This window comes from Ambystoma mexicanum, chromosome 6p (assembly GCF_040938575.1).
Source record: "Ambystoma mexicanum isolate Mex_15411 chromosome 6p, UKY_AmexF1_1, whole genome shotgun sequence".
NCBI lineage: Eukaryota > Metazoa > Chordata > Amphibia > Caudata > Ambystomatidae > Ambystoma > Ambystoma mexicanum.
In genome coordinates this window covers 1,455,472,170-1,455,492,268 of record NC_090935.1, presented here as the reverse complement: position 1 = coordinate 1,455,492,268, position 20,099 = coordinate 1,455,472,170, and the positions used below count along the sequence as shown (strand labels likewise).

Below are 20,099 nucleotides of genomic sequence, written 5' to 3'. Positions count from 1 at the left end.
CATGCGGGCATTCAGTTCGGCCATGGATGGGGTGGGCGACCTCATGGGACTCCCCAGTGAAGTGGGGCTGAACCCCAGCTCATGGAAGGAGCCCAGGTCTTCCAATGTGGGCATCTCCCCCTGTGGCCCCGTTTCCGAGTGCTCTTGCGGGGCACTGTTATCACTGCAGGCCGCCCCCTCTGCAGTGCTGCTGCCTTCGGTGTTGTGTTGGGTGGCCATGATAGGTTCCTGTGGCACCTGTCTGGACTCAGCCAGTGTGGAGATGGTGGGGATGTTGGTGGTGGTGTGCTGCACATCTGTAGTGGCTGGTAATGTGGCCAGAGGTGCAGAACTGCCGGCAGCATCCTCCTGTGTGGTGGCGGTGGCTAGTGTACTTGCCGATGCTGATTGGCTGGCCTGTTGTGCAGTATCACTGTCACTTGAAACGGCTGTGGGGACACAAAGGACATGCAATTAGTGTTGTTGTGGTGGCAGATGGGTGCATCACATGCGTCATTAAGATTGTACATTGAATAGTGTTAGTCACATGCATCTGATTGCTGGTGTCTGCATTCAGTGATATTGGTTGCCATACGGATCATAATGGGTCCTTTGGCCCACACATGCACTGCCTGGGGGGGGGGGGATTGTTAATGGGTCCTTTGGCCCACACATGCACTGCCTGGGGGGGGGGGTTGTTAATGGGTCCTTTGGCCCACACATGCACTGCCTGGGGGGGGGGGGTTGTTAATGGGTCCTTTGGCCCACACATGCACTGCCTGGGGGGGGGGATTGTTAATGGGTCCTTTGGCCCAGTACTCACAACTGCATATTTACATGTGGCATTCATGTTTGGGCACTTACCGGCATCTGCAGGTGGGCTCACTCCTGCCTCAGCCTGCCCAATCCCATGGATTCCCTCTAGGTGGAGGACGCTGCTGCAACGCTCCTCCCATGCTTGCAGCCTCAGTGGGGAAGGGGGTCCTCCGCCTGTCCCACTGCTGCGTTGGCGGTGCGTGGAAATGAGGTTGCGTACCCTCAGCCTCAGGTCGTCCCACCGCTTGTGGCAGTCCTTCACGCTCCTCACTGCCACGCCCACAGCGGTGCACTTGCGTGCAGCTTCGGCCCACACCTCCTTCCTCCGCTGCTGTGTGGCACGCCGTTGGTCGGCGCTGAACAGCATCTCAGCATTGTCCACAATGTGCTCCACCAAGACGGTTAGCTCCGCCTCGCTGAAGCGCTGTTTGCGCTGCCTCTGAGCAGGAATCCTGGCAGACATGCTTGTGGTCCCTTTTGGCTTCTCAGAGTCAGGATTGTGCTTGTGCTGGCTCTGGATGGCAATGGATTGTGCTTTTATATGATGGCCGCCTCTCTGTTTCCTGTTTTGGCGATCATGGTATTTCCGGTTCCGTGTCCGTGGCGGCGGAGGCGGAAACGGGTTTTGCGCCACTTGTGGCTTCGTTATTTCCATTTCCGTGGGGTATTCCGTGACGGCGGTAACAACGTTTCCGAGTCCGTGTGGTGCGCGCGACCGACAGCGTGTAATCGGGCGGTTTTTCCGCACCCTTGCGGACACGGAAACGTTTTTACCGCCATCACGGATTTTGCACGGTCCCGGACTGGCAGGTTGTAATGAGGCCCATTGTGTCGGTCTTGCATTTCTGACCCCTCACAACAGCCATCACCCACAGTTTGAGGACAAGCTGATCACTGGAAATGAAAAATCGACAAGAAGGAAGAGAAGACACCCGCTGCCACTTCCAGATGACCTGGGATGCCTTCTGAGTAATCGCTGCTGTCCGACCTCTTTTTCCAAGCATCAGGAGAGCCCCGAAAAGTAGGACTCTCTGCCTTCGATATGTGGGTACAATCAGTCTCAAGATGACCTGTATTTCGAGCCATCCCACGATGAGCTGTGACCTTCACCGGCTGCAAACAGCAATAACCGGGCACCTGTGGCCATCCTTCAGTGCATCCTGTTCCGAAGATCGAATCGTCCTGAAACTTTGGTGGACTCCATCAGGAACTCCAGAGACAAGATTCCATTCCTCAGAGTTCCCTCACCAGAGTGCTGGACCGAGAGAGCGAGGTGAATCGACCGGGTGGTAAGTGTTCTTCACTGGTGCTTTGAAAAGGGCACCAAAATCACAGAACCATTAAGAATCCTTTGCCTGGAGCCTCTTCACTCGACTGCTGCTGCGAGACCCATTTAAGTGTCCCTTCTTTCGTCTGCCTGACCAAAAAAACAATGACCAGGTCTGCAGCTGCCTCGTGGGGGCACTGTGCTGCATCCTCTTCCTCACTTGCAGGGTACTGTGCGACTCTTGCTAGAACTTACTTAGAGTTGCTTTACTGCTCCTGTGTTGCTGGAGTGCCGATTTGTGTTTTTGGGAGTTCCCCCATCCACGTTCACCCAGGCTGAATGCCTGTGTGTATTTAGGGAGCCTTCCCTGAGGTCCCTGAACCTTTCCCTCAGCAAAACGTGTTACTTACTTGCTACTGAAGACTTCCTTGGGAACCTTTGAACTTTGTACAGTTTTTGCCTCGCTTGTTTGATCCTTCAATCTGACCCCGAGACACTCCTAACTAGATTGGGATGGACGCCTAATGCCTCTGTGAAATTACTGCAAAATATTTACTTGATTTATGTTGGTCTTGTTTCATTTATTTTACCTGAAACAGTTATTACAAAAGTATTTTACCTACCTGTTGAATTGCATACTGCCATTCCAAACCATTCTCAAAGTATTCCAAACCATTCCCAAAGTATTCTAAAAGTGTTTTACTTACTGTAAATATTGCATTGGTTTTGCTAAGTTACTTATTGTGTGTTATAGTACTTACTTTTCTGAAGAATCACCATTACCTTAGTGTATATATAAAATAAACCATTATGTATATAACCTTTAGTGTGTCAGTACATACTCAAGTTCTTTGTATCTCAAAATAAGCCTGGCTGCTCAGCCATTGCTACCAGCAAAACGTATGCGGTTCAGGGCTATCCTAAGAGTTAGAGCCCTGTGTCCCAAGTGTGAGTATTCTAAAGTCCTACTTAAAGTACCCCCTAACAAATGCAGAATCATTTTTCAGCTGCCTGTTTACGTACCCAAGCTGGGGCTCATGCTGCATTCGGTCCCTGCTGAAGTATGATGGCCTTTCAAGTGCACTTGCAATTCTTGCTCCAGCCTCAGAATATTGTCAGCGTTTGAGGGCTGTAATCCTGTTACCCAAAACAAACAACAAATACTGTAGAGTTAAAATCTTAACATTTCCTTTTTTTTTTTTTTTTTAAATAAATACTTTGATCACTTGAGGCCTCTGCAGGATAACGGAACAAATGGATGGGTTGGTTTTGTAGACTAATTGGCTCAAGAATGGCACTGATGAGCACACCGGTGTAGCTTTAGGAGACAGTTCTTGAATAGAGATGTAATGACTACCGCCTCCACTCCAACAAGAGTATAAAGTATCTACCTCAAACAGCAATCCGGCAATACTAGATGCAGTAAATATTGCTTGGTAACGAGGTAGGATTCTGCCTTAAAATATCACATGTTTTTACTTCAACCTACAAGGTTTACGTAAAAGTATTCCGCGTCACCATCCTCCCAGCATGTTGAAATGTTTTTGTCCTGTAAGTGAACGGGACACAAATATGCATGCGACCCCCAAAGGGAGTGATGATACGGGAATGCACACATTTCTACCTCCTTCATGCACAATTCACAGGAAGGTTGTGCATTTTATCTCCCTGGGGCAAAGCATTGTGAACTCCCACTGTCCTATATGCATTTAGTATCCCTCAAACAAGGGTGAAAATACATCTTTTAATTTTATGATGCAAATGACGAGCAGAGTGTCATAAAAACTGCATGCTGAATTTCTGAAATACTGCATGTCTGCCATGAATTTACCAACCTAGCAACTGTCAATTCAGAATGCCAGTGCACCTGACAGAATATCATACAGTAAGGGTGATTCTGCATGCAGAAGGCCTACGGGGAATAACGCAACACCGCTAAGTCTTCTCCCACTCGCATCTAGAAAATTACAGATCTATGTATTGTTCCTTGCCCTGGTCCCTACAAGCCTTTCTTTGCAATGACTGGACTCCTTCAGACAAGATTCAGCATCACGCTAGCAGGATAAGGCCAGGGCACTTGTGCTGAGCCACTACTCAGTAGCCCCACCACCTTCTTGAACCCCACACTATCCTTATTTGGCTATTGATGAACTGCATAGAGAATCGGCAGAAGACAGGCTAGATAGGAATTCCAGCAAAAAAGCACAAAGAAGTGCAAACCACGAGCGTTAACTCACACAATGGAAATGCCATGGGGGAGAAAAGAAAAACAACAATCCCTTTTTCAATCACCCATATCCTTTCATTTTCCAAATTCTCAGTGAAGAGAAACTAACATTTGAAGGTTTTGGCAAACATTGATGGGGCAACACGTGTGTGGGTGGGTTCCTGTCACACTGTGCCCCGAACTAGTCTCCACTGGGGTCTCTCCAACACCTCAGCATCATGGGGCCAGAAAATCCACTTCTTAAACAAGCATGTAGAGCTAAAACAAAAAAAAGTGAAGAGTTCCCACTATGCAAATCCAGTCTCTAGGTATAAAAAAAGAGGCTGTGCCCCTTTTATCACAAGAGCAAAAAGCCTTTCGACAACTTTAACAATTGCTCTGCTATTTTGTATTCAGAGAGATCCTCACAGAGGAGAAAAAAAGTTGACGCTCACACCAGCACATTGTATCAATATTCCCCTCTGCCGAGGGAAATCAATTTAAAAGCAAGCACAAATACTATGCATCAGCTTTCCCCTCTGCTGAGGGACATACTCCAAAGACCAGACATAGCTGAAATATAGCCAGCATTGTGCACTCTCCCTGACAAGAGCCAATGGTAAAGGAAACAAATTCACTATACGCTTCCCAAACTCAAATAAGGAATTCCAAACAGAAATAAAACACCCTTACCAGTGCACACAGAGGGAAACAGCAGCCCCAGAGGATATTCCAGGGGATGGTTATTAAAGCCTACATGCAGCAGATGCCAGTATGAAATCCAAAATGGCAGTCAGCCCTTATAAAGCTTCAGGCGAGCCCCCCGAGAGAACACCTGACCCTAGTCAAAAGGACCAGCTGGAGGGTGGCATATCCCACACCACATAGGTGAAACCCTTGTCCCTAGCAACCACCATTTAAAGCTCAGCCAGCCCAGGCAGGGTTCGTCAGTCCTAGGAAGAACTTGGAGGGAAGAAGAAACTGCAAGTGAGGAGACTTTGCCCAAGAGTGAAATACCTGAGGTGAGCTGGTCAATAGAGAGTAGCAAACTCTGGGAGACCTGGACCGGGGAGGGACCACACAAAGAGAGAAGCAGGGTGGCACAGTTCTGCAGGAAGTAAACCCTGGAGAAAGGTAATATTGAAGAATCATGGGAAAGTAAAGAAGATTGGGGACTACTGGAAAGAGGATCTCTGTAGGAGAAGAGTACCCCCTTGGAGAGGAAAACAAGGTGTACCACCAGGGATGTAAGGGAGAGATTAAGCATGGGAACAAAGGGAGAAAGGTAATAGCTGGAAGTGAGAGGTACAAGCTGGGAAATAAGAGGGAGAAACAGCAAAGAGACTAAGACTACGGTAGATGGACACTTTGCTGGAAAGGTGATAGAAAAGGACAATGTGTGGTTGAGAGAAGCAGAGACTAGGAAGAGAAAGCAGGCTTGAGAAACACTATAGGGTGAAGAAGTGGGCATTTAGGAACAGGGTCCAGCTTATCCATCAAACCCGAAAGGGTCAGTGAGATTTTGCACTGAGTGAAACACAGAGCGCAAAGAGAACATCTAGGAGGCAAAGGTTTAGCAGATCACCATACACGTGCAGATACATGGCTGCCTGGAAGCTATGGGACGATGGCAGAGGACTACCCATGGGACAGGAAGAGAGCTGGAGGAGAAAACCACCCTCTTTATGTGTACAACAGGGGAAAAGGAGACAACACCTCCTTGAGAAACGTGTGTGGAATTGTTTGGACATCAGAGGAAATGTTGTAGAGTTTTGGGGTTTAGGTTAGAATGTTTTGGTATTTTTGTTATACTTTTGGAAATCCAAACATTTCAGTGAAGCCCTAGATTTTTGGATTCTTGCATTAAAAAATCCTTTGGGCCAACTGCTCACCTCAGGGATAGCCTGTTGGAATAATTATTTATCCCTTTCGTTATAATCTCCCATATCATCCAGACACATTTAGTATTCAGTTTGGCAAATATAATAAGGCAATATGTTTCTTGCACAATTGTAAACAAAACAGTTAAAAACCTATCCTTCTGTTCATCCCCAATTCTGGTAGCACAAGTGGTGAGCTGGCGAGACCTGACGGGGTCACCACAACACTGCAGACAAGTGTCCAGCTCAACCCTTCAGGGGACTTTCACTTAGAACTGACCTACTGACTTCAGGTGGAGGTGGCCCATATGTCGTGTCAATCTCGCGCCTTGAAACACGTGTGTATAGGCGCGTTATAAATGCCATATCATATCATCATATCAATGGCAGGAGGGAACATCAATTGTTCCAGCGCGAGACAAGCACCGGAAGCCCCTTATGATTAGGTGATATATTTAAAATTAGTGATTATGGTTAAAACACAGATAGGAAGAAATTGTATCCTAACAAAAGATCAAGAGGCACAGCCATATTATAAAAGCCCAAAATGGTTTCCCTCCTATCCCAACCGTTACTCCCTTACTGCTTTCTGAATCAAACATCGTCCACTAGGCCTTGCCTCTCATCTATCCCTTAAAGTGACAACCACAGTATCTCATTCAAAATCATTACTTTCTGTAACCTCAAGCCAAGTGTCCCAAACTGCTCATTGGAGTGGGAATGTATTAACTTACCTTTTAACCACTCTTCAATCAACTTAAATACCTGCATGCGTTCGCTGGCTCCCAAATGCATTTGACACCAAGACCCCGCCCACCCCCTCCTGAAGTCTCTCTCTCAAGCAACAAAAAAACAAAAAAAGAGCTCAACACACTCAAACTTTGAACTGCTGCATTTAACATGAGGGTGCTGTTGCCAGCATGTAAACTGAATTACCAGCTGCAGTTCAGATATTACCCACATGGATAATGCAGCAGGGCATGGATGCAACTCTTTCAGAATTGGTTAGTGTATGTTCAGCTCCTTCACTGCGTAGGGAAGGACGGAGTTTAAGCTTTTCAAATGAAATGGCTCCTATATGACTTGCTGGGGCGTTTTAACGCTTTCAGTTTTGGACACGTTTACTTTGCTGCATGAATATAAGGGAGAATCTGCACATCAGAAAGAAATTATGACATTCTACAAAAATGATTCCTCACCTGTGTCAAAACAATAGTTGCTTTCTCTTCCCCCAGAGGCTTGAGGATCATTTAGACATTGTTCGTCATTTCTCAACTTTTCGAATTGGACATCAGAACTACGGATTATTTCATCTGTCAAAAAGGAAGAATAATGGATTTACACATGTGTGAACTTAACATCACGTTTACTTTTTTATCTTCATGTAAATCATATGAAATCCTTTCTTAACTTTCTAGAGATTGGCCTTCTTAATTTAATTAATATTTTTTAGAAAATAGTAGGGCAGATATTTCCGCACTATGATGTGGCATTTATAACGCACCTGTACCCAAGTGTTTTCTAGGCGCAAAAAGACAAGGAGGGGGAAACAAGGGAGGACAAAATAACGATTTTACTAGGCTTTGTGTCATTCAGATCGCGCAAGTGCAGGGAAGAGGGAAGGGGAGAAGTGCCGGGGAGGGATGGGAAGGGGGAAGTGCAGTTAACCCACAAGTGCAGCCAGCAGGTGGGCCATAAGTGCATAGAGAAGGGACTGTAGGTTTGCAGATACAGACCCTTGATTGCTGGGGAGCCCGGAGGCAGTGCGAGGGCAACTGGACATGCAGGAGCCTTGGCCCAAGTTCAGAGGGTGAGTAGGTGACCAGTGCACGGAGCAGTCAGGTGCATCAACAAGGGAGAGAAAGAGAGAAAGCAGAAGCGAAAAGGAAGGTCTTGAGTTGCTTCCGGAAAAGGAGGTGGTTCTGCTCAAGTCTCCTCAAGAGAGGCAGGGTGGCTGTTCCAGAGGGTAGCCCCAGCCGAAGAGATAGATCTGCCCCCAACTCTCTGCTTGGAGAAGCGTCTGACCCTCAGTGAGTTGGAGGTGGATGAGCAGAGAGCTTGAAAAGGAAGATGTTTTGGAAGAGAAAGTTGGAGGTAAAGTGGTCCCAGGCCCCAGAAGGGTCTTGAAATGGATCCTTGAAGCCACAGAGAGCCAGTGAAGAGATTTCAGAGCTGGAGATATACGATCCCTGGGCGTGAGGCCAAGGACAAGTCTTATAGTTCTGTTCTGGATAAGTTGTAAAGGTCGAAGAGTTGAAGCAGGAAGATTTAAAAAGAGGCTGTTGCAATAGTCCAGCCTAGAGAGGACCAGAGCCCTGGAGAAAGTGAGCTTCTGGGGGAAAATGAGAAAAAGAATACCTCTGAGGAGGTGCATGCAGCTAATAGTTTGACTTCTTAGAGACATCAGAGATGTGAGGAGAGCCTCACAGGAAGGAGCAGGAAGAGGGCCCAGAGTGGGGAGGGGGGAAAAGAGAGAGAGAAAGAAAGAGAGAGAGAGAGAGAGAGATCTCTCAATGAGGAGGATCTCAGTCTTACTAGCATTAAGGCAGATATCATTGGCGGCACACCATTCCTGATCTGCGGCCAGACCATCTGGTATGAGAGAAGGCGCTGAGGGGAGCCTGAAAGTGAGCGGAGTGTCATCCGCTTAACATTGAACATTGGAGCAGATAGTAGCCATGTGGTGGGCAAGAGGTGCCAGGCAGTGGTTGAAGAGCCAGGGAGAGAAGTTAGACCCCTGGGGAACACCGAAAGTGGAGAGATAGAAGAGAGGAAAGACCCCAGTTGGACCTGAGAGGGTCGGTGAGAAAGGAGGTCAACCAGGACAGGGCCTGATCAGTAATACCAAGGTTGTCGCATAGATGATTGAGCAGGATGGCATGGTACACCATGTCAAAAGCAGAGGATAGATCATGGAGAATGAGGACAGAAGGGAGATTAGAGTCAAGACTGGAGAGCAAGTCTTCACGGGTGTTCAGGAGAGCAGTTTCCGTGCTTCTGGCAGTTTTGAAGCCAGACTGGTGGTCATGGAGATAACCACCAGATTTACTATGTAGATTATGCTGGGAGATGGCCAGCTTTTCCAAGAGTTTGCCCAAGAACAGAGTGATGGAGATCTGCCGATAGTCAGCCGGAGAGGAAGGATCGGCACAGGGCTTCTTTAGAAGGGGGTGCACAAGAGAGTGCTTAAGGGGGAGGGGAATCCCTATTCCTTCCTTGCTAAGGTGCCAGAATTGCACTTTGCCAAAGGCAACACTCACGTGATCTTGAGCACTTAAATACAATTAATGCAAATAAAAGCGTAAAACATGTACAACTGTACATGAGGTATATTTGGGCAGAAACTGAACATGATTTGTCTAAGAATAAGATTAAACCCATTTCCTGTGCCAGTGTTCTTCCAATCCCAAATACACATAAACAGACTTTACTCAGCGGTAGTCTACCAACCTTTGCTTTGATACCATGTACAGGGTGCGCAACAATCCTCCAACAGTTCATCACTAATGACTGGTGGTATAGCGGAAAGTAGAGAGCATTTGGTGGATAAGGTCCGAAAGAAGGAATAGTTTAGCAGAAAATGGTTTGCTCTTGAATGTCATGAACACAAAGTCCTACTTTAAAATCCTCCAAACGTCCCCTTTGAGACATTAAACCTCTTTCTTAAAAGATTGCATTTCTTCTGTTGTAAAACCTTAGTGCTAAGTTTCTCATTAGTTATGGATTCTAATGCCTGGCATTATGGCACACATTAATTTACTGAAATCACTCTGTCTACTCCGTTCTCTGGCACTGATGTCTTTTCCTTTCTCAAATGTACCTTTGAAATGCAGTTTCCCACTATCTACTGCAGAGAACTTCGCTAATGTCACTGCCATACTTAAGAGATGTACTTTTCAGTTTTTAAATTTCACTGCATGAGAAAATGACCCTCATTTAACTTCCATCCGTATTCACCACTCTGAAAAAGAATCCCGTTTTCCAAACATACTACCTAACATTTTTACAAATATATAAGTGAATTTGTTTGCAATAGAAGAAAATCTGTTTGTTGAATAGTCTGCACTAAAATACAGGATATCCTAACAAGTGAAATTATGCAGGTGTATTCTAGCAGCAACCCACAGGATGCTCCTCTTTTCTTTGTGATAAAAGTTGCAAGCACGTTTCTATTCCACAACATGTTTACATGTGATCATACCTCTTGGTGGCTTAACGATTGTGCAAACCGTGGCAAGAGAATATTCATTTATAACTCATATTATTTCAGTCCCTAGACACAATTTATATGTTGTGGTAGAATACATCAATAGTTATTTTTATATGTAGAAGTTGGCAATGGTCATTGGGATTGGACATAGGTCAAGTACAACAAGGTTGCTTTGCAAAAAGAGATTTGCTTCATGAAACTGAACCTGGCATAAGGCACTATACAAACCACCAAATTATTACTATTATTGTCATTGCAATCTGTGATGTTGAGGTCAGTGTGCCAGTGGTGGCCGCCGAGTTCTTCCTGGTAGTCACAGGTGTAAGATCTATCTTGCTATCCCATGTTGGCATGACCAGAGGCACAGGAAGGAGCAGCAATGCATTGCCTTCTACCTCGTATATCGCCCACCTGGCCCATTAGGTGACTTCCAAGAATCCATCATCCACTCCCTCTCCCACAATCTGAAAACTACATCCAAGGTATTACTCTGTGACCTCAATCTCGGCCTAGGCGATCCCCATGACTCCAATGCATCTGCTCTTCAAAAAGGACTAGCCACCCTTGGATTTCTCCAAAGCATCTCCAAGCCCACTCACATCAAAGGACGTACACTGGACTGGGTTGCACATCACAACTGTCCCATCCCTTTCTCCACCTTCACCCCCTTACCTTGGTCAGACCATTTCTATATCAACTTTCACATTGACACGTCCTCAGCGCCCGCCAGACCCTCTATCCTTCTCCCTGCCACTCATTCTAGAAGCTCCAAGAAGTTGACAAAAGACACTCTCCTACCGGACCTTCTAGTTCCAGCTCTGCAACCTCCCTTTCTAAACGATCCTGTTATCCTAGCCAACACCTTCAACCAGGTGATCACCACTGCGGTAGACATCATCGCCCCTCTTACAGCCAAAAAAGCCAAGAAAACCAAGCACTCTAATGCCTGGTTCTCCCAAGCACTCATGGATCTCCGAGCCAAAAAAAGGGTATCACTCTCCACATGGAAAAGAAACCCTACTGAACTGAACAAAACCGCATTCAAGACGATTGCGAGAGAATATAAAACAGCCATCAATCATGCCAAAGCTGATTCCTACAATACTAGGATCAACAATGCAAAATCAGGGACCAAGGAAATCTTCGCGATTTTTAGGGAACTGGAAACACCCTCATCTCCACCCACCACAATTGTTAAAGATCAATCATGGTGCAACCAAATCCAATCTGCCATGCTTGACAAACTTGACACCCTGCACACCAAAATCCTTGCCCATCAAGAAGCCCTCGCCTCCCTCATAGCCTCCCACACAGCACCCCCTACGTGCGATGCTGACAACCGGACACCCAAATTTGAATTCACTGCCATGAACGAGATAGAGGTCACTGCCCTCATAAAATCCATTACGCCTTCCAATTGCAAAGGGGACGCATGCCCGGCTCACATAATCTAAAGAATGCGCACCAGCACTTGCACCATTTGTTACTGCTTTCATCAACTCGTCCTTCCGAACAGCTCATGTGCCTACTTCCCTTAAAGAAGCCTGGGTGAGACCTCTACTAAAGAAACCTTCTCTAGATCCAATGACACCAGGGAACTATAGACCCATCACCACGGTTCCGTTTCTATTGAAAATTCTGGACAAAGCAGCCTACCTGCAAGTTCAAAAATACATTCAGGACAACCACCTTCTTGGACTTCGCCAGTCTGGCTTTCGTCCTCGCCATGGCACAGAAACGGCACTACTAGACTTGAAAAACCAAATAGATGAACTTAGCGATGCAGGCAAAACTGCTCTCCTCCTGCTACTTGACCTCTCCGCTGCCTTCAACCTCGTTGAGCACAAAACCCCATGTCACCATCTCACCTCCACAGCAAACTTCTCTCCTAAGGCCTGTGACTGGATTAACTCCTTCCTTCAGGCGAGAGTAATGAAGGTCTTTTCCGAATCGGCCAATGCCACCCCAAGTCCTGTCAAATGTGGGGTCCCACAGGGTTCATGCATAGCCCCTACGCTGTATAACCTTTTCACTAGACTCCTATTCAAAATGTTAGACTCACTGGGCATCTCATATACTAATTATGCAGATGACACCCAGGTGCTCATACCTCTCACAGGAGACTATCTAGTTGACTCTAACACCCTCAACCTCATCTACTCCACCATACAATCTTGGATGGCAGACAATTGGCTTTGTTTAAACAGCGACAAAACGGAACTCCTACTTATAGGATCCCCCCTGACTCTAAATAAACTTGCCAAGGAATACCATACTTTCACAATCGACAATATCCATATCGCAGTATCACAAACGATCAAAACACTAGGCATATACCTTGAACCAAACCTCACCATGGACAGGCAGGTCAACGCCATAGCGTCCTCAGCAGCTTACCACGCCAAACTGATCAACACTGTCAGACCATTCCTTACCCAACAGAACTGTATCGCCATAGCTAGAGCCCTCATCGGCTCTAGACTTGATTACTGCAATGCCCTCTTCATTGGCACATCTCAAAAGAACTTGGCCAAACTTCAGATAGTGCAGAACAACGCCTTAAGGGCAGCCACTGGCCTTTCACGCAGGGAACACATCTTCACGATCAGAAGACAGGCACACTGGCTACCTATTAAGGAAAGGATCATCTTCAAAACATTAGCCCTTACCCACAAATGTATTCACGGCCTCGCCCCCAGATACCTTACGCAAAGGATCTCCAGACAAACAGCCTCCAGACCTGCAAGAACAGCATATGCTAACCGCATCACAGTACCCCATTCACGCAGAGTGCGTGCTGCAGGATCTAGCTTCCCAACTATGGCCGCCACTCTCTGGAACAAACTCCCAGATCAGATTAGATCCATCGAGTCCCATGCTGCCTTCCGCAAGGCCCTAAAGACAAGGCTCTTTGTCTAAAGAGCCTTTCTGCTCTCTACTTTATGCCTCTACCACTGCCATAATCTGTACTCGACACACTCTGTACTGTAGAACATTGTACTCTGTAATTCAACTTTACAAGTAACTGTATGTTGTTAAGATTCACACATTGGGCGGCTTATTGTAACCCACAAGCAAGCCTCCTTAAGTATACTTATAGCGCCTCGTTGCCTAGCGGGCTGCAGTGCGCTTTACAAATCCAAAATAAATAAATAAAAAATAAATAAATTGTCCGCCCATCTCTGATGGTAGTAATCCAGGAGAGGCTTGATTAAAGGCAGAGACTTGTTATATAATTTATTCCAACATGTCCACCATGTACGGTTTCTTCATTCAAAACATGCCTGGGACTGCAGACGCTCAAGTACTGTGACAGGGCCAGGAACATGATCCTATCGGTAGGGGAGAGGGACTTTCCCAACCCTGGGGGAAGGAGATTACCAAGATAAAAGCAAGAGCCACTCCTATCCCAAATGCGAGGAGTGGGAGTTGGGGGCACGCAGTCCCTAAAATCCCCTCAAAAGTGGGTACTACTCTTTGTCACATGGTGCCGCCCAGTACTTTTTCAGGCCATAGTTCCCTTTTACCTCTTTCAGGACAGCAACTTCCAGAATTTACAGTGGGCAACCATGAAAACCCAGCCCGGAACCAGGGCAACAAAAAAAAAAGAACTGAAAAAGGCATGGGTTGGGATGTTTCTTTCCCAACAGAAATGAGACAACCAACAACTGACCTACCAACCCCAGGCGGACCACAGGCAAGGGGAAGGGCAACAGACAATGAACTTGGAGACACAGAAGCCCACCCCAAGCAGGGGGTGGGGGTGGTGGAGGGATGGGGAGAGGGAGAGGGGAGAGGGGAGAGGGGAGAGGTAGAGAGATCAGTTGCACATAGTATAGTGGGAGGAGGAGCGTGTGTGAGAAAGGGGCGTGTGATGATAGAGAAGGGGCAGGGGGAATTTCAGAGAGAGTGAGTTTACAAGAGGAGGAGTGAAGAGGGCACCATATCTCCGGCAGGGTCAGCAGGGCCACATGTCGCTGGGAGGGTAAGCTGGGCAACATATGCCTGAGTAGCGAAAGGGGTGTGAAGAGAGGATGAAATGAGGGGGGATTAGATAGCATAGTAAGGAGAGAATATCAAAGTGAGGGGTGAGTGGAAGAGCAAGGAGAGTGACGGATCCAAAGAATGTGCCCTTTCTTCATACGGGGGAGACATCCCCTTTGAGCTGCTACGCAACACCCTCCCAATGTGATAGGGCAAACAGGATCCCTCCAAAAAGGTGACCCCCCACATGTCTCTGGGAACAATGAATGCCCAAAGAAGGAGAAAACCCAACCTTCCCTTTACCATAACATGGTCTAACATGTTTATTGGTTACGTGGGAAGTGAGCAAGGCAATTATGTGCAGGGCCCCTTTAATGTGAAATGCTCAGTTTCTGACCTGTATTTGCTGTCACCTTCTTGTGGAATCTAGCACCAATCAAGTATCTTCTTCTGTTCCAGGAAGGAACTTAGCGACAAACAACCAGTAGAGGAGAAAGCATCTGCCATAGAGTGAGGAACATGGGCTTGCGGAGCCGTGCAGAGAAGGGCCGAGTACGAAGCAGACGCCATTGTGGGTGGAATCTAAACATAGTTCAGAGAAAGTTATACCTTCCAGGAAGGTGGCACCTCGAGCCAGAGAGGGGTCACTGACGAACAAAGTGCTGCCACCATCAAAGGCGACGGGTACTGGCGTCCTGCAGCATAGACATCAACGCTCCCAGTAGGACTAGACCGCTTGGAGAGGCACCACCAAAAGGGACCCAGAAGTCCGTAGACAGCATGGTGCTAACCGAGAGCACATCCCAGGATGGGGGTCAATGAAACTGAACAAACAAAGGTGCCAGAGAAACCTGTGGCCGCGAAGGGCCAACCGAGAGCATACTCCAAAACAGGGTGAACGAAACCGAACAAAGGGGCCAGAGAAGCCAATACCCTCCACAGGACAGACCGAGGACCGAGTGAACGAAACAGAACAAGCAAAAGGGTCAGAAAAGCCTGTAGCCCACGGGGAGCCAGCCCTGAGTACACCCCCAGAAGGGGGTCAACAAAATCAAACAACCAACTGGGCCCGAGCTGCCCAAAGCCCACCTGGGGCTAAGAAAAGCAACAAACCTCTGGAAGGTAAAGAAACAGTGAACCAGATCCAGGAAGCCAGGTGTCTACCTGAGAACGTCAGGCACGAGAGCCCAGGAATGGACATACTTGGTCTTGTCAATACCGAGACTCCCGGTGTAAATCTGTATACCCCTACAGAAGGGATACAATCCTATGGTTGGAGGAGGACATTGTTTTGAGCACAACAGGAACTTTGTAAGAGTAGTGTTACGTTAGCCTAGGTTTGGGACGGGAAACCTGTTTTAGTTTGTGAGACATCCTGACAAGCACCTTTTTGTTGTTTATAGCATAGGGAACTCATTTTAGAAGTGGGGATTACAATAGAGTTTTCTTGACTTTACTTAATAAAGCAGTGTTGAACTAAGCCTCCATGTCCGCCTCCTCTGTCTGGCCTACCACAAGAGGCGTGAGGGGAAAAGAGCGAGAGTGGGGATGTGATCTTCGGAGGACCAGAACAAGAGAGATAGAGCAGAGTAAGAAGACCGGAGGTTGTAAGAGAAGACGAGGAAGGAAAAGGGGTGAATGAGAGTAGAGAGTGAGACGAAAGGAGTAGTGAGATCAGGGAAAGGAAAGGGAGCAAGTGCATTGCTGAGAGAACAGTTCAGGATGTCTGTTACAGGCACAAAAAATGTAATCTCATGTTGAGAATTGTTCGGACAGTTTTTCTGAAGTCCAACTAAGGGCTTAGTAAAACCATTCAACTGAGACAGTAAAAGACTCCACTCTTGGTATAAGGCTGTGCCACCTGAGTATATGGTAGCGCAGACAGAGCAGCCAGACTTATCTTAGGAGGAAGAGAGGGCTGTAGGAAAATATATAGAACCTGTAGTATACCCAGGATTCAATAGAAACACAACCACAAGAATTATACAAAATAAAGGTTTATTATAAATACAAGCAGGCCAAGTTAAGTCTTAAGTACTGGCCATAGAGTCATAAACACATTTATAAAAACACACCACAATGTTGAAGGTACAGAGACCAAAGCATAAACCTTCTTTAGAATACCCAACAGTAATTCTACGGAATTCAGACCTTATCATACACATTTAGTATAGGCCACACCTATTCATGGGGAGTAAAACCAATAGTTATTAGTAGGCCCTGTCAGTTATGCAGTGACACTCAGCAAACAAATCACATAATCAACCAACCCTGTGACCAGGATACTTTTCTGAATAGTGTAACACAGATTCAAAGGACAGTATATACCTCTACTTTTAGGATAACACAGTTATACTAGGTAAGACCTTTTAGTGTAATATACACATACATTTGCTTTTCATCTCAGTGGGACACAGTCTAAGATAAGCAAGTACTCTTTTACACTAATTTAGGACTGCACCAGGCAGACCAAGGTCAGTTACGCCTAAAGAATACTTTTCAAGAATGGCACATAGCTATTCTAGGCAGGTAAAAGCTAATGATGTAATATACTATTACAGTTGCGTTTCAGATCAGTGGAACACAGATTGAGGTAAGCAATAACTCTAACCTATTTTAAGATGGCACACATCTAACTCAAGTTAAGCAAAACCTATATATTTTTAAAGGAGCCATCAGCAACTCAAAGGTAGGTATAAACCTAAGACGGTTTTTAGCATCTGTATAAAAACAGACCAGGGAAAGCAAAATCCAATGTTAAACTTTACGAATGACTCAATGTTATTCTAGGTAGGTAAAGCCTACGACAGACTTATTCTAAACAGGCTATACAGCAGATTAGGGGAAGCAAGACCCAATTGGGGCATTCATACATGTATATCCTAACATGAATAGTAAAGTGAAATCAACAGCATTACTTTTGGGGAAGAGGCACAACCAATTGACAGGTGAGCAACATAACCTTATATATACTTTTCAGAATGGCACAACACACATTCAAGGTAAGTAAGAACTTTTGTCATTGTTCACTCTGAGTCACAGTTACCAACCAACTCTTTCACAAGTAAGTACTTATACTTTTCAAGATAGAATCCTTTACTTATCCAGTCCTTGCCTATTCTATTGCATGAGTTCACTTAAAGGCAGAAGAGGGACCTTAGTGGTCTCGGTGCCAGCTATAGGCATGGTAACATATGGTTCTCTTGCAGCAAAAGTCAGAGTCCCTGTGGAAGAGTGCTCAAACAAGTAGTTCACTTTAAAGTTAGGGTCCGGGGACTTCTGAGAAGACACCTTAGGAGGATTCCAGCAGTGGGCCTGGGTCGACTGGATGAGAGGACTCCCAAGCACAAGAACACTCCAAAGCTTTACCAAAATCACAGAGGCTTAAGGTAAGTAAATACCCCAGCCAAAACAGTACCTTAGCACGGAAAAAGAGTTGCAGCAAGAAAACTTCAGGACCTGCAGCCAAAAACCTGGTCATTGAATTCCGTTATCATGAAGATGGAAGACAGGAGGACACTGGAAGGGCTTTTGCAGTGGGGATTACAGGGAAGGCTCTAGGCAAGAGGTTCTTCACATGGTTTACTCAGCACAGAAGAAGTGGTTGCAGCGGGGAAGAATTCAGGATCTGCAGCCAAAACCTGCTCGATAAATTCCTTGTCATGAAGACTGAAGACAGGACACTGGAAGGGCTTCTGCAGCAGGGATCAACGGAGATGGCGCCAGGCAAGAGTTTCTTTGTGGGTGGATGCAGTTCTGATTTTGGCACCCTTTTCAGGGGTCAGAATAAGAATTAATATCGCTAGTCGGATTCTCGTCACTTGCAAGGACCAGCAATCTGTTGAGGGGACATCTCAGACTAGATTCACGTCTCTGGAGGTCCTGCAGGATGCCAACAAAGTTTCAGCTCGATTTGGAATTCGGAAGACCGTGCACTGCACACCGGCTCGAGGTGCCAGGGTATTGGGGTATTGCAGCCCCGCAAGATCACAGCACGATGTGGAATGGCCCAAATGCAGGTCTTCTTGAGTCTAGTGGATCTCACTAGGCTCTGGATCGGTGTCGTCCTCTTTGGGATCCCCAGGTTGATGGAAGGAAGGGTAACAGCAGGCTCTGGTTACACAGCATGCTCTCCGGTCACTGGAAATCGCTACAGCTGTCATTTCTTCATCTTCCTCTTCGATTTCAGCTCCAGTGGTCGACTTGTCAGCGGCTTCCAGGTTCTGGGTTTTTATCAGGAACTACAGCACAACCTCTGCATTCTCTCACTGCATTTTACTGCAAGGGGCGGTCTCGCTGTCCAATCAGGACAGCCAGCGCCCTCACTGGGAATTTGCTCCTTTCAGGCAAGGTCAAGGTCAAAGGCAAAGGGCTGCACAGTTGTGGACTCCTCCCTCGTTTCCTGCCTTTACACACCCTCTGGAGCCTTGGCGGGGGAATCCACAGGAATCCCACCGAAGACAAAACAGCCACTGAGGTCGTTGTCGCCTAGAATGGCAGGTGAAGTCCTAAAACAACAAGCACACAAGAAATTGCGAAATAAGAAGGAGCCCACCATTTTAGCAAAATGGTGGCCCTTCTGTGCATTACCGAGGATGAATAAACAGCCTGCGAGTAATGAAGACTAAAAAGTCATAAAAGTAGTTACACTGCCACCAGCCATTCAAGGAAACAATTGTAACAAAATGTTACCAGGTAAGTAAGAAAGGGGATACATTCTATCCCCCAGCACTCCACATAAGGTGGAGTGTGCTGACTCACTATATAAAATGTAAAGGGGGGGATGAAAATCTCTCTTTACTACTTGAGAACTGTAGTTCACCCAAGTACATGAAAGAGAAATGAACAGGGGAGCCCATAGGGGAAACTGAGCCTAAGCCCAAAGGTTGTCTGAAACTAGAACTAAAACCATACACTATAGAGAGACATAAAAAGGTTGCCCATAAAAAGAGTAAAAGACTACGTGAGAGGGGGAAAAGATTCTCCTTCACCATGGGGACAAGGTAAAATAATTACCTAGTCAAAGCAAAAAGTTCTGGGGTTGACACAGGTCAGGAAGATTTATCATTGATATGAAAATGTTACCTAACAAGAATCCTTGGGAGTGGTCGGTTAGGGCACAGCTAAAAGAAACTTGGAGGGAGCCAGATAGATCAGGTGCTTGCTTTAAGGCCAGTATTAGACAGTAGGTGTTACCAATAACAACCTGGGAAACCTGAAGTTTGGAATGCCTGGGTTAGGGTGGTGGGAAGCCTACGGGAGATGAGATAGAGAGGTAAGCCTATTAGAGCACCCTGCCCACTGCCTGGCCAGAATAAAGTTATTTTTCCTATTTCCAAATTTTTCCACCTCAAACCTCTCAGGTGCATCTTTCCTTTCCTCTCCTTCCCTAACAGACTTGCTGCAGTTATGTCTATAGTGATGTTGAGAATGGACTTTGCCAACTCCCTATACCCAGGAGCCCCAGCATACCAACTCAAACTACAAAGAGTCCAAAACACTGCTGCAAAACAGCTCCTTGCCCTGGGTCCTAGAGACCACATCTCACCAGCCCGCCGAACCCTCCACTGGCTCCCGGTCGGACGAAGGACCATTTTCAAGACCCTATGCATCACTCGTCGAGCTGTCCACAGGTCTGGTCCATTATACCTACAAGAGAAGTTAAAACCTTACCTCCCATCTCGCAAACTAAGATCAAGCACCGCCCTTCCTTCTAGTTATTCCAGCCACTAACTCTAAGGATTGGAGGTTTTGCCT

The 20,099-nt window shown here is 46.5% G+C and overlaps 1 protein-coding gene across 2 annotated transcripts in view; it reads right to left on the bottom strand.

The window, feature by feature from the left end:
- The window catches only part of LOC138510519 (zinc finger protein 436-like), a 73,931-nt gene that overhangs the window by 15,031 nt on the left and 38,801 nt on the right, over positions 1-20,099 (bottom strand). For both annotated transcript variants that reach the window (XM_069626231.1, XM_069626232.1), the window contains exons 4-5: positions 7,348-7,461; positions 3,086-3,199 (exon numbers count right to left, since the gene is read on the bottom strand). In XM_069626231.1, coding sequence (XP_069482332.1) covers positions 3,086-3,199; positions 7,348-7,461 — 228 coding nt within the window. The remainder of the gene's footprint in view (positions 1-3,085; positions 3,200-7,347; positions 7,462-20,099) is intronic.